The 16,433-nt window shown below is 43.3% G+C and overlaps 1 protein-coding gene across 1 annotated transcript in view; it reads left to right on the top strand.

Annotated features, from left to right (window-relative positions):
- Positions 1-16,433, top strand: part of MGLL (monoglyceride lipase) — a 51,794-nt gene that overhangs the window by 558 nt on the left and 34,803 nt on the right. Inside the window, exon 2 of the mRNA XM_065749269.1 lies at positions 98-236. Within this exon, the coding sequence (XP_065605341.1) occupies positions 98-236 (139 nt within the window). The remainder of the gene's footprint in view (positions 1-97; positions 237-16,433) is intronic.

Genomic DNA, 16,433 nt, shown 5'->3' with positions numbered 1-16,433 from the left:
TGCTTTGCTGATCAACTTCCTTAATGTCTGTGGCTCCCAAACCTGTCAGCTTTGTCTCGCCTTCCCCTGTCCTCAAGTTTCTTCCATCACCTTGCAGGTCATTCATCCAGAATGCCCGAAGAAAGTTCACCAAAGCGGAGTCCTCAAAACATCCCATACAAGGACCTGCCCCACATCATCAACGCTGATGGGCAGCACCTCTTCTGCAGGTACTGGAAGCCACCAGCAGCTGCCAGGTGAGCACTTCACAGCAAATACCTTTTTGACCATCAGTAAGACTCTATGTTTTATTGCTTGGCTGGCGTGACTGGGCTATGTGCACCAGGCTTTGCAGAGCTGCTAAGAGATGTCTCTCTTCTGAGAAGAGAGCTCCTGCTGTAATGACTGGATTCCCCAACCCTTTCCTCACTCAAGCTCATCTTACAGATGTGAACCACAGAGTTACTCTCACCCTGTGCACAGCTGCCTCGCTTGGCACTTCTGTGTCTGCATCCAGAGTGGCACTTGCAGGTGGCTGTGCCTATCAGCAACAAAGTACCTTCAAACTAATAGCAATCAGGGAGGGATGGGATGCCAGCTCAGCGATAGCTGCCCTTCTTGATTTTCTTAGTGTCAACAAATACATCAGCATCTGAGTTCAGTCTGATCGGTAACAGCAGAAATCTCAGGGCAACAGGCAGAGTTGGTCTAACTGTGTTGCTTTTTAACTGCTCTTTTTTTTTCCCCCTTTTAATTTATCTGTGGCCAGTAAATGACTTAGGAAGCTCTCTCTGGGACCTCTCAGTGAGTTCAAAACTGAACTCAGTGAGAAACACAGACAAGGTATCAGATAGAGACATTTAAATAATGTCTTTTTCATAATTTAAATAGTGCCCTGAGTGTAATAGCTTTCTGTGCTGATTATGATCTGCTATAGAAAGCTATCTGTGTTTCTCCCGTAGTTATTTATGGCTGCTCATCTTGCTGCCAGTATCTGCTGTCAGATTCTGGCTTGACACATACTTTTGCTACCCCTAGTTGTATAGACAGCTACTTTACAAAATCTGGTTGTTAGTTGGTTGGTTGTTTCCAAGCAAGCCAAGGGGAAAAGCTATGTTGACTATTTTATCGTATTTTCTTTCTACAGCTGATAGGCAAGCACAGTAAAAGTTGTTGAAGCAGGAGTTCAGCTAGGCAGGAATTGCACTTTCCCATGCCCACCTGATGGGTTGCATCCAAACCATCTTGGAGAGGTGGATACGTGCCCAACTTCCCTGGCCTTGTGTTCGGTGCCTGCTGACCGAGGGGCCACACGGTGACTTACGGTCAGGAGGTGGCCTGCACCTATGCAATGTACATTGCCCCCTTGTCCCCAGGGCTGTGCAGCCACCCCATGCAGCTCCACTGCACTTACTGGGCTCTAGGACATTGGTTTTGCCTGAAGATCTGTGTTCCTACGATCCCTCCACAGAGCTCTCTGTAGTTACAACTATTCACCGACTTTCAGGAGGTGGAAAGTTTTTGGTGCAGATGTTTTCCACGTTCTTTGTACCAGCCTCAAGATTTCCTGTATTGAGGAAAAAAAAATGGTATCAAACCAAGCTTCTACTGTGAAATCAGGCTGTCTCATATTGTAATGCTAATTAATCATTAACTGCCCACAATGATCTTCATCCAGTAGTGAAACTGCTTTCTCTTTTCATGTTTAATTTCTTAGCAAATTAGTAGTGAGTGGATGGGTCTTTGATCAAGAAATGAAAGGATGATAAAGAACTGAGAGTTAAAACTTAGTGCCAAAGTCCTCTGGGTAGTTAATTTTTTAGGGCTCTGTGAACCAAGCAGTTAATTGAGAGCAAGCTTGCCCTACTTTTGTGACAACAAAAGTAGAGGGGATCAGTGTTGCTCATTTACAAGTGGTTCCTGTGTGTGTGTATTTGTATATGAGGAAGGGCGTACTGTTTATTATTAGCTTGTTTTGCATTGTTATGTATGAGAGAGAATGCAAGTGACTGAACAGCATGTTAGTGCCTATATTCTACAGTCAGGAACGCTCTTGAAGTGCTTTGATAGGCAAACCAAAAATACATCTTTTCCCTCTCACTTTTCATAAGTAGCTCAGCTTATTCTGCTTCATATGTAAAAGCTTGGCAACTTTCATCTAATTTTAAATGTTCAGCAAAAATGATCTATATATATGTACAGGGAGAGAGAGGCACCTCAGGGGACTTTTGTTGGCCTATTACAATTACTCTGTTTCAAATACTGAAGGTGATTCTTTCAGACTCACAACTCAATTGTTGATTCAGGTTGAAATCCTCACACTAATGAGTGACACTGTAACAGTCGAACGGTGGGATCTTCCATTGATCCATTATGCACCTCATCCCAGCTAGAGCTGCAGAAATACCTTTTCACTGCAGATGCCCAAAGGTTATCATTGACTTGGCTTCAATTAGAGCAGAACTTACTGTCCTCTATCCACCCCCCAGGGAGAAAATAATGGGATATCTGCCAAAGGGAAAAATTAAGAAGTGGTGCTGGTCTGGGGTTGGAGGGCAAACAATGGGTGGACACTGGGGCCAACCAGCAGACATTGCCCTTCGGAGTGGGTATTTCTCTTTTATTTCCTCAAACAGACCCGCAAAGGTGGAAAAAGGCTTAAACAAACAAACAAACAAACACAAAAATTGGTTGGGAAGATGAGAAATTTTGTAAGGCTCTTCTGTTCCGTGCACACAAATATTCAGGCTCAGATCCTGCACGGTGTTGATCCAACTGATCAGCCCATACTGGTGCACATATGGATGCTTTGTTGTAAGTGCCACCGAGGCCAAGGTTGTGGTGCGAGTGAAAGGCACCTATTGTGAGTTCCTCAGCGGGGGCTGCTTTGTTTCAGGGGGGGATTTAGGTGATTACTTCACAGGAAGCTGACACACAAAGGCACTCAGATGTCATAGTGATTAGATGGGGTAGATAGAGTAGATATTAACGGGGCTAAGGAAGGAGGGTGACTGTTCTTCACCTCTTGGAGTGAGGGGTCAGCCCATGGGGAGAGCTGGAGCTGCAGGTACAACATCCCAGCCAGCAACCTGGTGAGCTGACTGACTTGTTGAGCAAGTTTCATCCCCAGATGTAATTAAGGGGTCTTGTTGAATGTGGTGGGGAGGGAAAAGTCCTGTGTTCTGGTGTCGTTCTCTTGGATCCTGCCAAGAGCAGGGTTTGTGGAGCATGACAGCAGGTAGCTGGCGTGGGGAGCTCACTCGTGAGGTCCCAATTCTGGGACTGTATAATGTTGTTTGGAGGAGATAAACATTGGTACCAGAACAGATTGATCTCATGCCTATGGCATGTCCCAGTACCCGAGGAAATCTTACTTAATTGAAAAGCAGTCCTTGTATAAACAAAAACAACAGCTCCATGCAAGGTTACAACCTCTGCCACCACCCAGAGCCTCCTGAGTCAAAATATGAGGTAACAGGAGGTGAGGAATTAAGAAACCGTGCTCTGTTCCCAGCCCTCAGACAAAGCTGCTAAGAATAGAGGTGGAATGAGGAACGGGAAGGAAAGTCGGGAGGAGAAGTCAAACCATTTCCTTTGAGGCCCCAAAAGGGCTTGAAGAAGTTCAACAATGACCTTCATTCCCCTCTGTTCGATATCCTGGTGGCCTTTTCTGGATGTCTCAGCTGTTCCCATCACTGCCCAGATAACTACAAACTGTTTGGTGCACCTTGGGATTTGTTGACCCAGCTCAGTTTCGAAGCGTACCAATATCACCAGTTTTACCAATAGCCTGCACCCACCATTGACTTCAGAGTGGGACAGTAGTGTTTGGGTCTGCTCTGTAAGTACATATAAATGAAGGTTGGACACTTGAAGCTTGAGACGCACACCGTTAGAAGGTGCTTTTGAAAATGCACATTCTCTGGTGGGGAGGCTGCCTGGAGCTGACACATGTGTGAGCCACGTACGTTTTCCTGCTCGATTGTTAACGTACACTGAAATGGCTTGGTTTGACTTCAGACATCGTGACCGTGATTTAGGGAACAACACAATTATCTGAGTGAATGCTGCCTTTGTAGGAATTCTTTCAGCTCTACACTTCAAAAGTGTGATTAAAAATACAAAATGAAACAAAGCCCACCTGCTTCTCTATTTGCTTTTTTTTTTCCTTTTTAAAAATGCTTGTCATTCGTTCTGACTTGTTAGTGATAAAAGTGCAAGCCAAAAAGGAGAAAATCTATTTCTCTCTCCCTGAAGGACTTTGCAGAAGTGCCTGTACTGCAGAAATACAAACTGCCTTTAGATTTGAACCAGCCCTTGAACTGTGAATATTGCTTGCTGATTTTGGCACCTCATTATCAGCATTTCCATGGCATTTCCAGAAGAACAGCACTGCTCCCAGCATGAGCAGATGACAAAGTTAAATTTGACTTTCAGACCCTTCCAAAATGACTAAATAAATAAATAAACTGAAGCAAAGTCAAAGCAAAGGAAACCAAGTCACTAGTTTTAACGTCCCTGGTTATGCAGTGAAAGTCTCTAGAAATACAGACTTTTCTAATCCGGTGCCACTCTGGAAGAACGCTTTGGTTTGTACTAATGAGGTCAACTTCAAACTAATGCACAAGGGCCAAATTTGTATGGTTTAAAGTGACGTATGTCAGCATCATCTGTCATAGGGTGAACTGAGCTCTCTGCGTGCCTGATCACATCCATAGACAGAGCACAGGGGAAATAAGAGATTTTCGCTTAACGATTTTCATAGTTGAACCAACATTCCTGGCTTCACTTGCTATACTGCCTGAGTTTCTAAAGCCTTCCTTCTCCAGTTCATCAGATGTGTGCATTCCTTCAATGGTTATATTTTCTTTGCTCAATTTGAGAGACTTATTCATTGTGACTGGCAGCTTCCCATGATTTCTTATCCAGTTGGTGGGAAAATTAATAAACTAGCTTCACCTGTGAGGGACTCTGACAGACATGAGAGTGGCTTCACTTCTTGTCACGAGTGTTCCCAGCAGCTTCCATTCTGTAGGACAGGTTTTCTCCAGCCCCCACAGGAATGTCTGACAGATGCAAATCTCCTTTTTTTTTTCCATGGAAGTCAAGGAAAAAGACAAGTAACAAAGAGAATAACGATGCTTACAAACAGCTCCTTTTGTTTACTACAGTCTTAGGATCAGTTTCTGGGCACAAAGAAGACAGTGCAACTTTATGGATGCTGGTGTGTGGGATCAAGATGACTTCAGGAGTTCCCTGTTGTGAATCTCAGAAATTTCATTAAATTTTCATCCTGGTCCTGAGACAACAGCACAGGACACAGAATCGGTTTTTGGTTCTTCATGTGCCACTAAGCTGGTGAGCCAAGTCATCAACCAGATCATCAGACTTGTTACGTGTTGAAGGTGATGCCATCTCTGAAGCTGCAAACTCATGAACTGTGCCAAGGTTCCAGATGCAAGAACTCTTTCTTTCAGTAGCACGAGGAACATATAGGTTCAGACAAAACAATGAAAGCACCTGCACACTGTTCCCTGCCTCAGTTACTTTAGCACTCTTGAACACCCTGAGGCAGCAATTTCAGATCACCATAAACGCATCCACAAGACTTGGCTGGCACAGTTGTATTGGCTAGAAGACAATGTGTTTTCTAGCTGCATGTTGCAGAGGACTTGGCCTGGGTTTCCTTGTGAGTTCCCCTGAAGCTGCTGTGGCTTTGTGCTTTTCAGAGCCAGGCTGAACATCTGACCTCTTTGTTCTTCTGGGGAAATTACATTGTTCTAAGAGCTGTCCCTGCAGAAGCATTTGGCTGAGCTGCCTTCCCTATGCCCAGGCGTCCCATTGTTTGAATGTGCTTCCACTTGAATGGAAGCCATCAGTGTTTAACAACCTTCCAGAAGATGTGACAAAACTTTGACAGCAAATGGCTGATCCTCCGTGCCTTAAACTTTATCAAAGGAAGGACTATTGCATCCTGCCCAGGAGAATCCTTAAAATCCCTTGTCTCATCACACCCCAGAATCTTACCTTTAACTTAATTATATCCTTGTACTTCCCTACTTCATCGCCTCCATACTCCATACCCTTGTCACTACTTCACTAATACTGATACTATGACACTCTACCAGTATGGCTTATTATCCAACAGGGAGGAAAGTAGCAATGCCAGGCTAAAGTTTCTGATATCATTAAGACCTTGAGTAATACTTCATGTGTACTTCCATTGGAATGAGACTCCCCTTCTATGTGACAGACACTTGCTCTTCAGCCAGGATCCGTCTTCATTTCTGTCTAGTAGGCAATCACTTGATGACAGAGCTTCTGCATCCACGCTAACAAAGTGATGGCAAAGGCAGATTGCTAGACCTAAAATATTCAGTGGAAAAAAGAGGAAAAAAGAAGTAAACGAGGAGCAGAGAAGAGAGCAAAAAACAGTCAAGACTATGCACAATGACCAAAGATATAAATAACGGGGCCTTTGATTTCTCTGTGCTTTCGTTTCTCGCATCTAAAATTGGGTATCAAGGTGAGCGATGTAAGTGGGGTGAGAACAGTGAGATCTGGAGTCCCCAGAAAAAAGTCGCCTGAGAAAGTAATTTATTTCTTTAGAGTTTGTGGTTGAAGAGTGCTTGATGCTCAAGAAGAGATTTTTAAAAGCTACTATGTAATCATTAGTTGTTCTTGCTTTTCAGCTACAAGTCAATTGTCTCAGCATCAATCTACTAAAAGAAAAGAGAGAAAAAAAAGAAAATATTGACAGATGAGCTAGAGTCAATCATTCAATGGTAATAATGTAGTAATCTTTGGTCTGGTATTGTGTATAGATGAGCAAGCAGAAAATGTACAGACTACGATAGAATTAATAGATGAGAAAGATGACTGATTTTTTCAGTCATCTCTCTCTCCTATGCTAAAAAAAAAAAGAAACAACAACCAAAAAAACAAAAGCAAAAACAAAAAAACCCTTGCTCTGTAGGTTTTCTTTCCATCAAGCTTATAAACTGTGGTATGATGGAAAAAATTTAAAGCTTTGCCTCTTGCAAGGGCAGAAAGTTGGCTTGATTTGCTCCAGGTGTCAGCAGGTTACTTAATTTACCAGCTGGAAAGATAGATTTCATGTCTTATTTTTCAAAATAATTTTTACTTTTATTATTCAGAATTATCTCAGTAAGATTTCAAATTCTCTTGTCAAAATCCAGATATCTGCAGTGTCTTAATTTGCGGAGCTAAAGAAGTGAGGAATGATTGAGGAAGGACTAGGTAATTAAATTACTCTGGAGATAACATCTAGCTGACCTAATAGCAGTAGTGTTTATTGTTTGGTTTGGGTTTTTTTGTTGTTGTTGTTTCTTTTTTTTTTGAGTCTTGTGTGAGAGCTAGACTACTATATTTGAAGTAATAAAAACTGTATTCCAAGCAGCATTCATAATTTCATTTTATTAAAAGGATATTCAAGGGTCAGCCTTCAGCCATCATCTGGCCCTCTCTAAATGGTTTTAGTGAGGAGAACCACACAGTTAAAACCAGGTTGTCCTGAAAATGCACAGATTGCCTTTCTGATGTGATTAGCTGCCCACAGGTTCTTTAGCACAGAAAGCTTTTTAAAATGTGGCTTTTTCTTTCCAGATTCACTGTAGCCCTGTGAACGCAGCTCGAGAATGGGGCTAGGGGAACCCATGTTCAGGTTGAACATTAGGAAAAATTTATTCTCCAAAAGAGTGGTGAGGTGTTGGAACAGGCTGCCCTTGGAGGCGGTGGAGTTACTGTCCCTAGAGGTGTTCCTGAACTGTGGGATGTGGGTCAGTGGGCATGGTGGAGTTGGGTTCATGGTTGGACTTGGTGATCTTAGTGGTCTTAACGATTCTATGATTTTGGCTCTGCTGTTGAGTTCCCAGTGACTGCTGTAGGGCTGGGTTTTGCCTCACACTGTGTGTCCAACCCATGCCAGTGGCATGCTGCCTGGCCATGGGCAAGACTTTCACCTCCTGTACTCAGTTTACATGTCAAGGGTAGGGAGGATCAGTCCTTGCCCAGTGGGTGAGGGGTCTCTCGATCATCTCTTCATTAGATGGCTGTTTGCCAATCATAGTTGCACCCTTTGGAAAGCATGTTGGGTTTTATGAATGAGGAGTGTTGCACAAAAGCCAGCTGTTGTTATTGCTGATGCTATTTATTTACTGGTCGCACTTCTTCCAGAGCTATGGGATGGAAGAAAAGCAATCAGCAGATTCACTTTGTTTATATTCAATCACACTTTCGGTGTTTGGGGAATGTTAATTTGATAAACACAACTCCTAAAGCCCCTAGTTTTTCATGGTCATTGTATGACACCAAGGCATGGGTTCTGACCACCAGGGCTCTGCTTGTTGTGTGTCTTCAACTGCTGCTTTAGGAGTGGCACTCCCTTTGCACATCACATCAAAGGTAGCATCCATTCTTTGTGTTTTGCCTTGTGATCCCACAAATGGTGGCTTGTAAGTGGTCAGAGGAGAGGCTCAGGAGGACAAGCAAGGCATCCTGCTCTCCCCCACAGCTCTGACTCTTTCTTTGCCAGAGGAGCAGGAGCCAGCCAGCCTAGCAGTGGTGGAGTTAATAGCTGTAGTTTTGACAGTGTTTGCTCTTAGTATTGTCAAAGCTTTTTAGAAATGGTCCCAAATATGCGGTGCTTCTCAGTTTCTGGTGAAGCTATCCACAGAAAACACAGCATTCCTGCAGCAGAATAACAGCTTGTGGTTTAAATAAGTGTTGTTATTTCTGCTTTGCTGTAGGTGTACATGTATGTTTTGGCTCAGTGGCTGCCAGATACTGTAAATGAGTATTGATTTCCTTTTCTATTTTAAGCTTTTCTAAAGAAAAGGCATCCCACATACCTTTAGCTTTCTTTGCCTCTACTTAAAGTGATTACTTCTTTATTCCATTGTCATTACTCATCCTAATTTTAACAGTTGCACTCGAAGTTGCCCAGATCTCCATTCAACTTCTGTTGTTTAAAGCTGTTACATCTGGCCATCTTTGAGAGCAAACCAACAGGTCACTGTACAGAACTCATGGCAAGAAGATCCTTATTGATGTTGCTGTAGCATCTCTCGCTGCCATGGGTGATGGTGCCCTAGGACTGGAAATGAAAGAGAGTTTCAGGAAGCAAGTCTGTGGCAGCTAAGTTCTATGGACAAATGTGTTAGCTCAGTGCCACCATGAAATAACACAGACCTAGGTTTGGCAACAGAAGGCATTAGTCTCTCTCTGTTTGTTAACTTGTAAATCGTTGCACCTCTGCTGTGTTTCAGATTTATGTTGGTTAGAGACATGGATAAATATGCCAGCCTTTAAAGCCTATGTTCCAGCAGTCACTGCCTTAGGAAGATGATGGTGTGTCACGTTTAGCTGTTTATGTTCAACTTTCTTTCCTACCTCTGTGGCAAACATGGAATACAAAATTAATTGGAACAGGCTCAAAGCCTTGGCAAGTGCTTTGCTTGTGACATTACTGATTTCCCAGAGGAATAGTTCCTGATATTGATTTTGACAGAGACTGCAAAGCCTCTCTCTGCAAAGGTTCTCCTCATAGTCAGGCAGGGCTGGAGTGCAGCTCTGGGATGTGCCAAGAGGATTATTCATTAGAAATTAATGTGCTTAATCTCAAAGTATGCTAAAATATACATAACTACTTTATGATTGAGATATCAATCTTTGAGTTTCTGTCTCTATGGTTTTGGCCTAATTCCACACAGGCTTTTGGAAAGTCAGGCAGGAAATGATTGGTTCTTTGGAGACGCATGTCATCTGTGAAATCTGAACTGGCCTTTTAGAAGTCAGTTTGTGAAAGATAACCAATTAAGACTCCTGCAAACATAGAGAGCCGCAGACAAAACTGGATCCAAAAGGCAAAAGTGAGGAAGGGCAATTTCCTCTGCGCAGGAAATAATCAAGAACTCCTGAGCTTATCATGGTGGAATTATCTGGTACAAACCATGCTATCAGGTCTGAGCATTTCAGGGAACTGAAGTTTTCTGTTTGGCTTTAGACCATTGCTACACGTGGGAATTGTACAGTCAGGGCTATATTAAAAATTAATAATAGCATACTGTCTCAGGACAAGTACAATGTCATCGCCTTTCTTGCTCCTTACTCACAGATCACTTTCAAGCCAGTGGAAGATTTACCCAAGTAATTCTACAGTGCCTGATTTAAGTACTTTGTGCACTTTTTGATGCAAGCAGCAGCTTGGAAACAGTCTAATCATTTGTGCCACATGTGCACCGCTGTGTTTCTTCCCTGCAAAGGTGCTAGGGTAATTACCTGAATTCTTCCTTTTCTGTTTCACTGTCATGTCAAGAGTTGTCTGTGCCATCCATTTCCTGAAATAACAGTGTGAGAGTGGAGATGGTTTGATCAAAAACAAGTCACAGAAAATAGGTGTAGTTCTTCCTTCACAGATTGCTGTGCTCTGTAGAAAGGCAGTAGTAGAAGAGGAAAGAGTGGCACCACAGCAGAGTGCTCATCTGTCCCACATATCGAGAGCACTGGGTCCACAGTGGCCCACCAAGGAAAATTGCATCTTTGATACCAAAGTGAGAGAGTGTCCTGGAACCCTAGATTCTCTTCAGTTTTATTTAAAAAAAAAAAAAAAGGTGAGAAGATCCTGCTTATGAATTTCAAGCTACACGCACACATTTCAGTTCTGATCTCAGCCTTGTGTCCCATGAAGTACTACTTCAAAGCTTTCTTGAAACGAAATACAGCTGGTCTCAGATGTTGACTTTCAGGGACTTGTCTGGAGCTATGCAGTTGCAAGATTCAAATAATTCCACCTCGCCTGAAGTTTCCTTCATCTCTTTTCCCAGTATTAGACCAGTCATGAGTTATTTGTGGTGAGAGCTTGCTCTTCAAGGAGCTACTATAAATCAGCATAAGCTGTTTCTCCACATTGTTTTGTGCTGGCTCCAGCTAGTTCCTGTTGAGCTATTTGTTTCGAAATATATCTGTACTATCCAGTCCTGTCTCTGCTCTGTTGATTTATGGTGCCTAGGCTTTCTGGTGTTGTTGAATAACCCACCTGTGGTACTCGTCTTGGAGGTCACAGCAGCTTTCAGATCTCCTAACCCTATGCTGATGAGGAATCACTGCGATTTTGGAGTGCATTATGAAGCCAGGCTTGCAAGCATGTGCATGAACAGCTGCTGAAGTAATTCCTCATGGAAGCAAACATGGGTAAGACTGAGCCTTAAGTTTCCAACATGTTAGACAGTAGGATGCTGCTCAAACTAAAAGCAGCCCCTCTAGACAAGCTTGAATGGGAACTTTCAAGCGTGAGTAAATTGTTAAAGGGAGAAGATATGAAGCAGGATTTGCTGGAGGAGTTTATTTTAAAAATGCCAGTTCAGGATCTGGACCACAGTCCTGTGCTTTGATGCAGGCTCCGGTGTTCAGAGGTTGTTCACAGGCTGAACTACTACAGTCTTGAACCAATGCTAGCCTCAGTCTACCTGGAAAAGGTGAGTTCCTCCAAATTTAGAGCACTGTGAGACATTCGTGCTGATCGCAGGCACCTTCTGGAAGTTCCCAAAGAGGAAGACTCCATTGATGCTACAGGATCAGTGCTGTTAAGAGAAGGTCAGTGTAGACTTGACTAAAGATTAACATTTTTCCTTGAGTTGAAAAAAGTAGCAGTAGAACTGCTGGTTTAAGGTAGCATCATTAAACTCTGATGACAGCTGGAAAAGGATGTGACTACCAGGTTATGGGTCTGTGTAATAAAGCTGAGCATAAATGGGCCAGCAGAGCAAAGGCTATGAATGTGTTTTCCCAAAAAGCTGAGCAACAGAGCAAGCAAAGCACTTGAATTAAACGAATTTGCCTCTTTGAAACATGGGTTGGAATTCAGAGCAAAGTCATCACTTCTTGTGCCCTCAGATATACATAACTCTGTAAGTTTCCTGGCGACAGAAGGACGGCATGAAGGGACACACCTGACTCCACCATCAATTTTCCTGTCTAACTGGAGTCACCAGCCCGAATGCTTGGCTAGCTGGCTAGGTCACATGCATACACAACACGAGAGAAACACCCATAAATTTTTGTAATCCCTGCCCAAGGCCAAGTTCTGCCAGGGTCACTCAGGGCTATAGATCAAGAAAAGTGCAAAAGCTGACTCAAATAGCAGATACACAGGCATCCCTCTTCCAAACTGCAAGTCCACACCCAATACAAGAAGATCTAGAGACCTCCAGAGGAACATCAGCAACATCTGTTAAGTGAACAAAACATTTCACTCTTCATTATGTGTGCTTGGAAAATATTATCTGGATATTTCTGAGAAACAGGTAATCTTTAAAGGTAGAAAATGGGAATAGTGCTTAAATCTTAACCAAGTTACCATCTGCTATGTGCATAATCTTATTGTAGGGAAAGATAGGAAATCTTCAGAATCAGTGAGGGCTCCTAATACAAGAATGCATACCTGTAACTGATTTTCCATGACAATATCCTGTGGAAGCAAAATAGACACACATGATGTAATAAGTTTAAGTTTGTGATCAATTATCCAGATCTTTCTTCAGAAGTGCCACCAGTGAAGTATCTTTCATACACGTTTATTGTTTGCAGTACTTCTAAGAGTCAAGATGACACCAGCTGATAAATCAGCTGGAACAACACAGCCAATAATAATAATCAATTCAAGTAAGCCAGTCATTTTCTGGCAGCCTCAGCTAACTTGGAGCTTTCTTGTTGGTTAATTTTTAACAATTACTTGAGGAATCTGGTGTCAAGTATTCAAAGCTGCAAAAATCAGATGTTCTTCGTTAGAGCTGATCTGGTTCTGGCAAAAAAATCATATCAAATGAATGCATAGTTGCCTTCCATAGAATAACATGGTATTAGGTTAAGTTGCCAGGGTCTGATTCAGGAAATCACTTCTGCATGTGATTAAATCAGTCCTAATGCAGAACAGCATTTATAAATCCTTTTTTTAGCTTTAATCTTGTACTTTGTAAGTCCTACTGACTTTCATGAGTCGAAGGGAGTTTCCTGAGGTTAAGCAAGTACTTAAATATTGTTCTGAAGAGGGATGCTTTCAAATGGGGTGGGAAATATTGCATTTTTTATGTATGCAGTCATAGGAAGCTTGTCTTTAGTTCTTTGGTCTTGTCCCAGTGTTCTGAGATATTCTCTGGCAATATCACACACGGGCCCCACCAAAGTGCTTCAGCCCCGGAGGGCAGGATGGATCATACCACCCTGCTCACAGCCTGTCCCACCTGCACGTGGGATCTCTGGGCATGCTGCTGGCTCTGCAAGGTGCAGGTGCAACACAAGAGGGGCTGATACAGCCATGGGAGAGCAGCCCAGCAGAGATGTGGGTGTGGGGGCTGGTCACTGGCATGCACCATTACCTCCTAATAGCAGATAATGGTAAAAACTAACATTGGCCTGCTGTTTGTTGTGCTAAGTAACCACATCTGTTTGCCAAGCTGTGCAGTACCAGCAGGGAGGAACCTCTTGTGGTGAGGGAGGGAGGAGCAGAAGGCGATGAGAAGGGCAGGGACATGTGAAAACTGTTGCTTTTGCAAACAGCAATCAATAGCTGCTTTCCTTTCATAGCCATAATCACTATTGTACTGGTGAGGTGAGAGCTGGCCCACAGAGACTCACCTGTGCCCCAGCTCACACCTCGGTGTTGCGTGTGACACACCCATGGAGTGTGGGGAAATGTGTGATCACGTGCATCCAAGGTGCTGTCTTGAGCAGAAGCCAAAACAGCACTTTGGCACCATTTCGAGTTGTTCAGCAATTATTGTTCCACCAGCCCAAGCCAGCTGAAGCATCCAAAGATGTGTCAGGCCGATCTGCTTGCAGTTAGAAACGAGAGCTCGTGGGTTCAGGCACAGGTCAGCCTTCACAAGAAAGCATTGCAGGCTGTGAGCCATGCCTTCTACCTGAGATTTATATGTTTGCAAGGATTTCATCACTGAAATTGCGAGAGGTGAAGAAATTTCTCCCCACGATCGATCTGGTGCACGGCCAATACACAAACCTTGCTTAAACAACGCTTCCATTGAGGCACTGCAGCCACACGAAACCTTACAGGGTTTCTTGTATTGGTTTGAAATGATTCGCAGAAGCCCCTCTGTTCAAAGCCATCTCAGATATTCTGTTACATGTTTCTTCCTTTCCAGCCACTGCGATTCGAGAGCAGGGGTGTCTGCAAAAATGTTTGCATACAGTGAAGCACTGCCGTCACTCAAACCAGTCACTCGCTGTACTTGCACGCCAGCTTGCCAGGGAAAATATGTGCTCCATGTATTTGTTACACTGCCTTCAGGTACCCTTTGCCAAATCTAAACTTGTTTTTGGAAAATGGAAGATGAGGGGAAAGAGCCAAATCCTTCAGTCCTGGCTCAGATGATGCTCGGATAACTTCAGGTTTTCAAGGCGTTATATCCAATGCATGGCCCCTGTGCACAGAGACTCTGAAGATTGAGCTGCTTCTGTTTAGACATAGCAATTTGAACATTTTGCTCCTTGTTTATCAAACCTAAATTCATAGGACAAAACTTTGAAAAGTGTCTGAGCCATCTTGACAGCTACTGCCATTAGGGCTCCTAAGGCACAAACAGTCCCAGGGATTTTATTCAGTATTTTGCTCATGGCAATTGTCATGCTGGCTTAGATGTTGCAGGAACACCTTGCTTCTCTGCAGCACGGAGCTTTTTCTTTTCTTGCTGGCTTCACAGAAGATGAGGGGGCTGAGATCTAGCAGGTTGCTGTCAGGCAGAGTCACGGTGCTGCGGCAGTGTGAATGAAAGCAAAATTAGGGCTTTGCTGTCAGGGGGATGAAATATCAGCAAGCGTTTCCCGGCAAAGATCTCTTCAGCAGCTTCCCATTAGTTTTCATTCACTTGATGTATTTCAGTGCATACATTCAAATCATATTTCTCTGAGAAGGGAAGGGCTGTGTGTAGTCAGGCGAGCTGCGCCTTAATCTCTGTGCATAGTCAGCAGGAAGAAGGTTGGTGCTACAGAGAGTAACAGAGGGCTTAAGTGAAACACTGCAGAGAGGAGCTGCCAGGAGCCAGGGAGCAGGAGCGATGCACAGAGAGCCTCACTGACTGAGCTGGCCATCTGTGTGATGGGTGCACATGGGTCTTGTCTCACATTTCCTTAGTTTCTCCATCAGAGGCTGACTATGCCAGCCCTGGCTGGAGTCTGCGGGGCTGCCTGTGGCTGGGAAAGATGGGACATGCAAAGCAGTGATGGCTGTGTTTCAGAACGGTGACATTCTCCAGTGTGGAATGAGCAGACTTTCCATCTCTTCCACCTCTGGCACCGAGGGACATGGTTTGTTGGGGACGGTGGGGATGGGTTGGGGTTGGACTGGGTGATCTTAGTGGTCTTTTCCAATCTTAATGATTCTATGATTTGGTATTTGGATATATAATAATAGGCATTGCACTCTGGAAATCAGGTGGTCCAGCAAGTATATTGATAACGTGACAAGTGCATCGACAGGGGGGGCTGAAAAGGAAGGAATGAGTGCTCCACATCGACCATTTTGAAATCTTCAGTGAAAATAAAAAACATTTGTAAGTTGCAGCAAGTTGTGTTACGTGGCCTAACCTCAGCCTTGCTGATTAGTGTTAGAAAGATGCCAGAGCATCTTTGCATTGCTGTGTTTGAAGTCCCTCTGCTAAATCCTTCTGGTTTCAATGGGTGCTCTTTCAAGCTGTCTAGCATGAGCAAATACTTTGAAGCGGGTGCTCATCAAAGCGGCAGAGCAGGATTTTCTACACCACTCACATCTTTTTTTAAGTTTAAATATATTAAGATCAAAGCAGTTTACTGCAGTGAACACACAGAAAATGTATTCAAAACCTCAATCAAAATAAAGCAGAGGGAATCATTAGCTGTAAACTGCTGCATTATTTTGTGTTGTCAGTTCATTTAATGCACTGAAAACCTCAAACCTGTAGCCTTCTGACTGTTCTGCGTGGCTGATGTTCCAATGACAGATGGTACTTGTAAAGGAACAAGTCATGTTTATGCTACTAAAGCTGGATTTTGAAAAGTCACCTGTTGAATTCAGCAAAACTTATGTAATCTCATTGCTACTTCCACTGCATTTCTAGTCCAACTCTGCACAGACTTTGCCCAGTAAAAAGAATGAAAAAGTTCATTCAACTTCAGTCACTCTCACAGTGAAAATAAAGCATCGTTGGTGCAACTGTAATATTTGAAGATAAATTTTTCTTTGATGTCCTTCACAAAGAAGTGTCTATTAGACTGTCTATTTCCATGGTTCCTCTCTGTAGTTGTACAGTGACTATGTAAAAGTCCCCTTAATTGCCAAAGGGAAGCAACTGTTTGGGGGCAGAATGTGCAAGATTACCAGAACTGGGGTCAAAAGATAAAATTCCAAACTCGAAGCAATGTTCTGGACTCTGCTTGAGATTTGC

Source organism: Cyrtonyx montezumae, unplaced genomic scaffold (genome assembly GCF_038088225.1).
Source record: "Cyrtonyx montezumae isolate F1298 unplaced genomic scaffold, pur_monq_1.0 scaffold_6, whole genome shotgun sequence".
Lineage (NCBI taxonomy): Eukaryota > Metazoa > Chordata > Aves > Galliformes > Odontophoridae > Cyrtonyx > Cyrtonyx montezumae.
The sequence above is the reverse complement of the archived record's forward strand: the minus strand, read 5'-3'. Positions and strand labels throughout refer to the sequence as shown.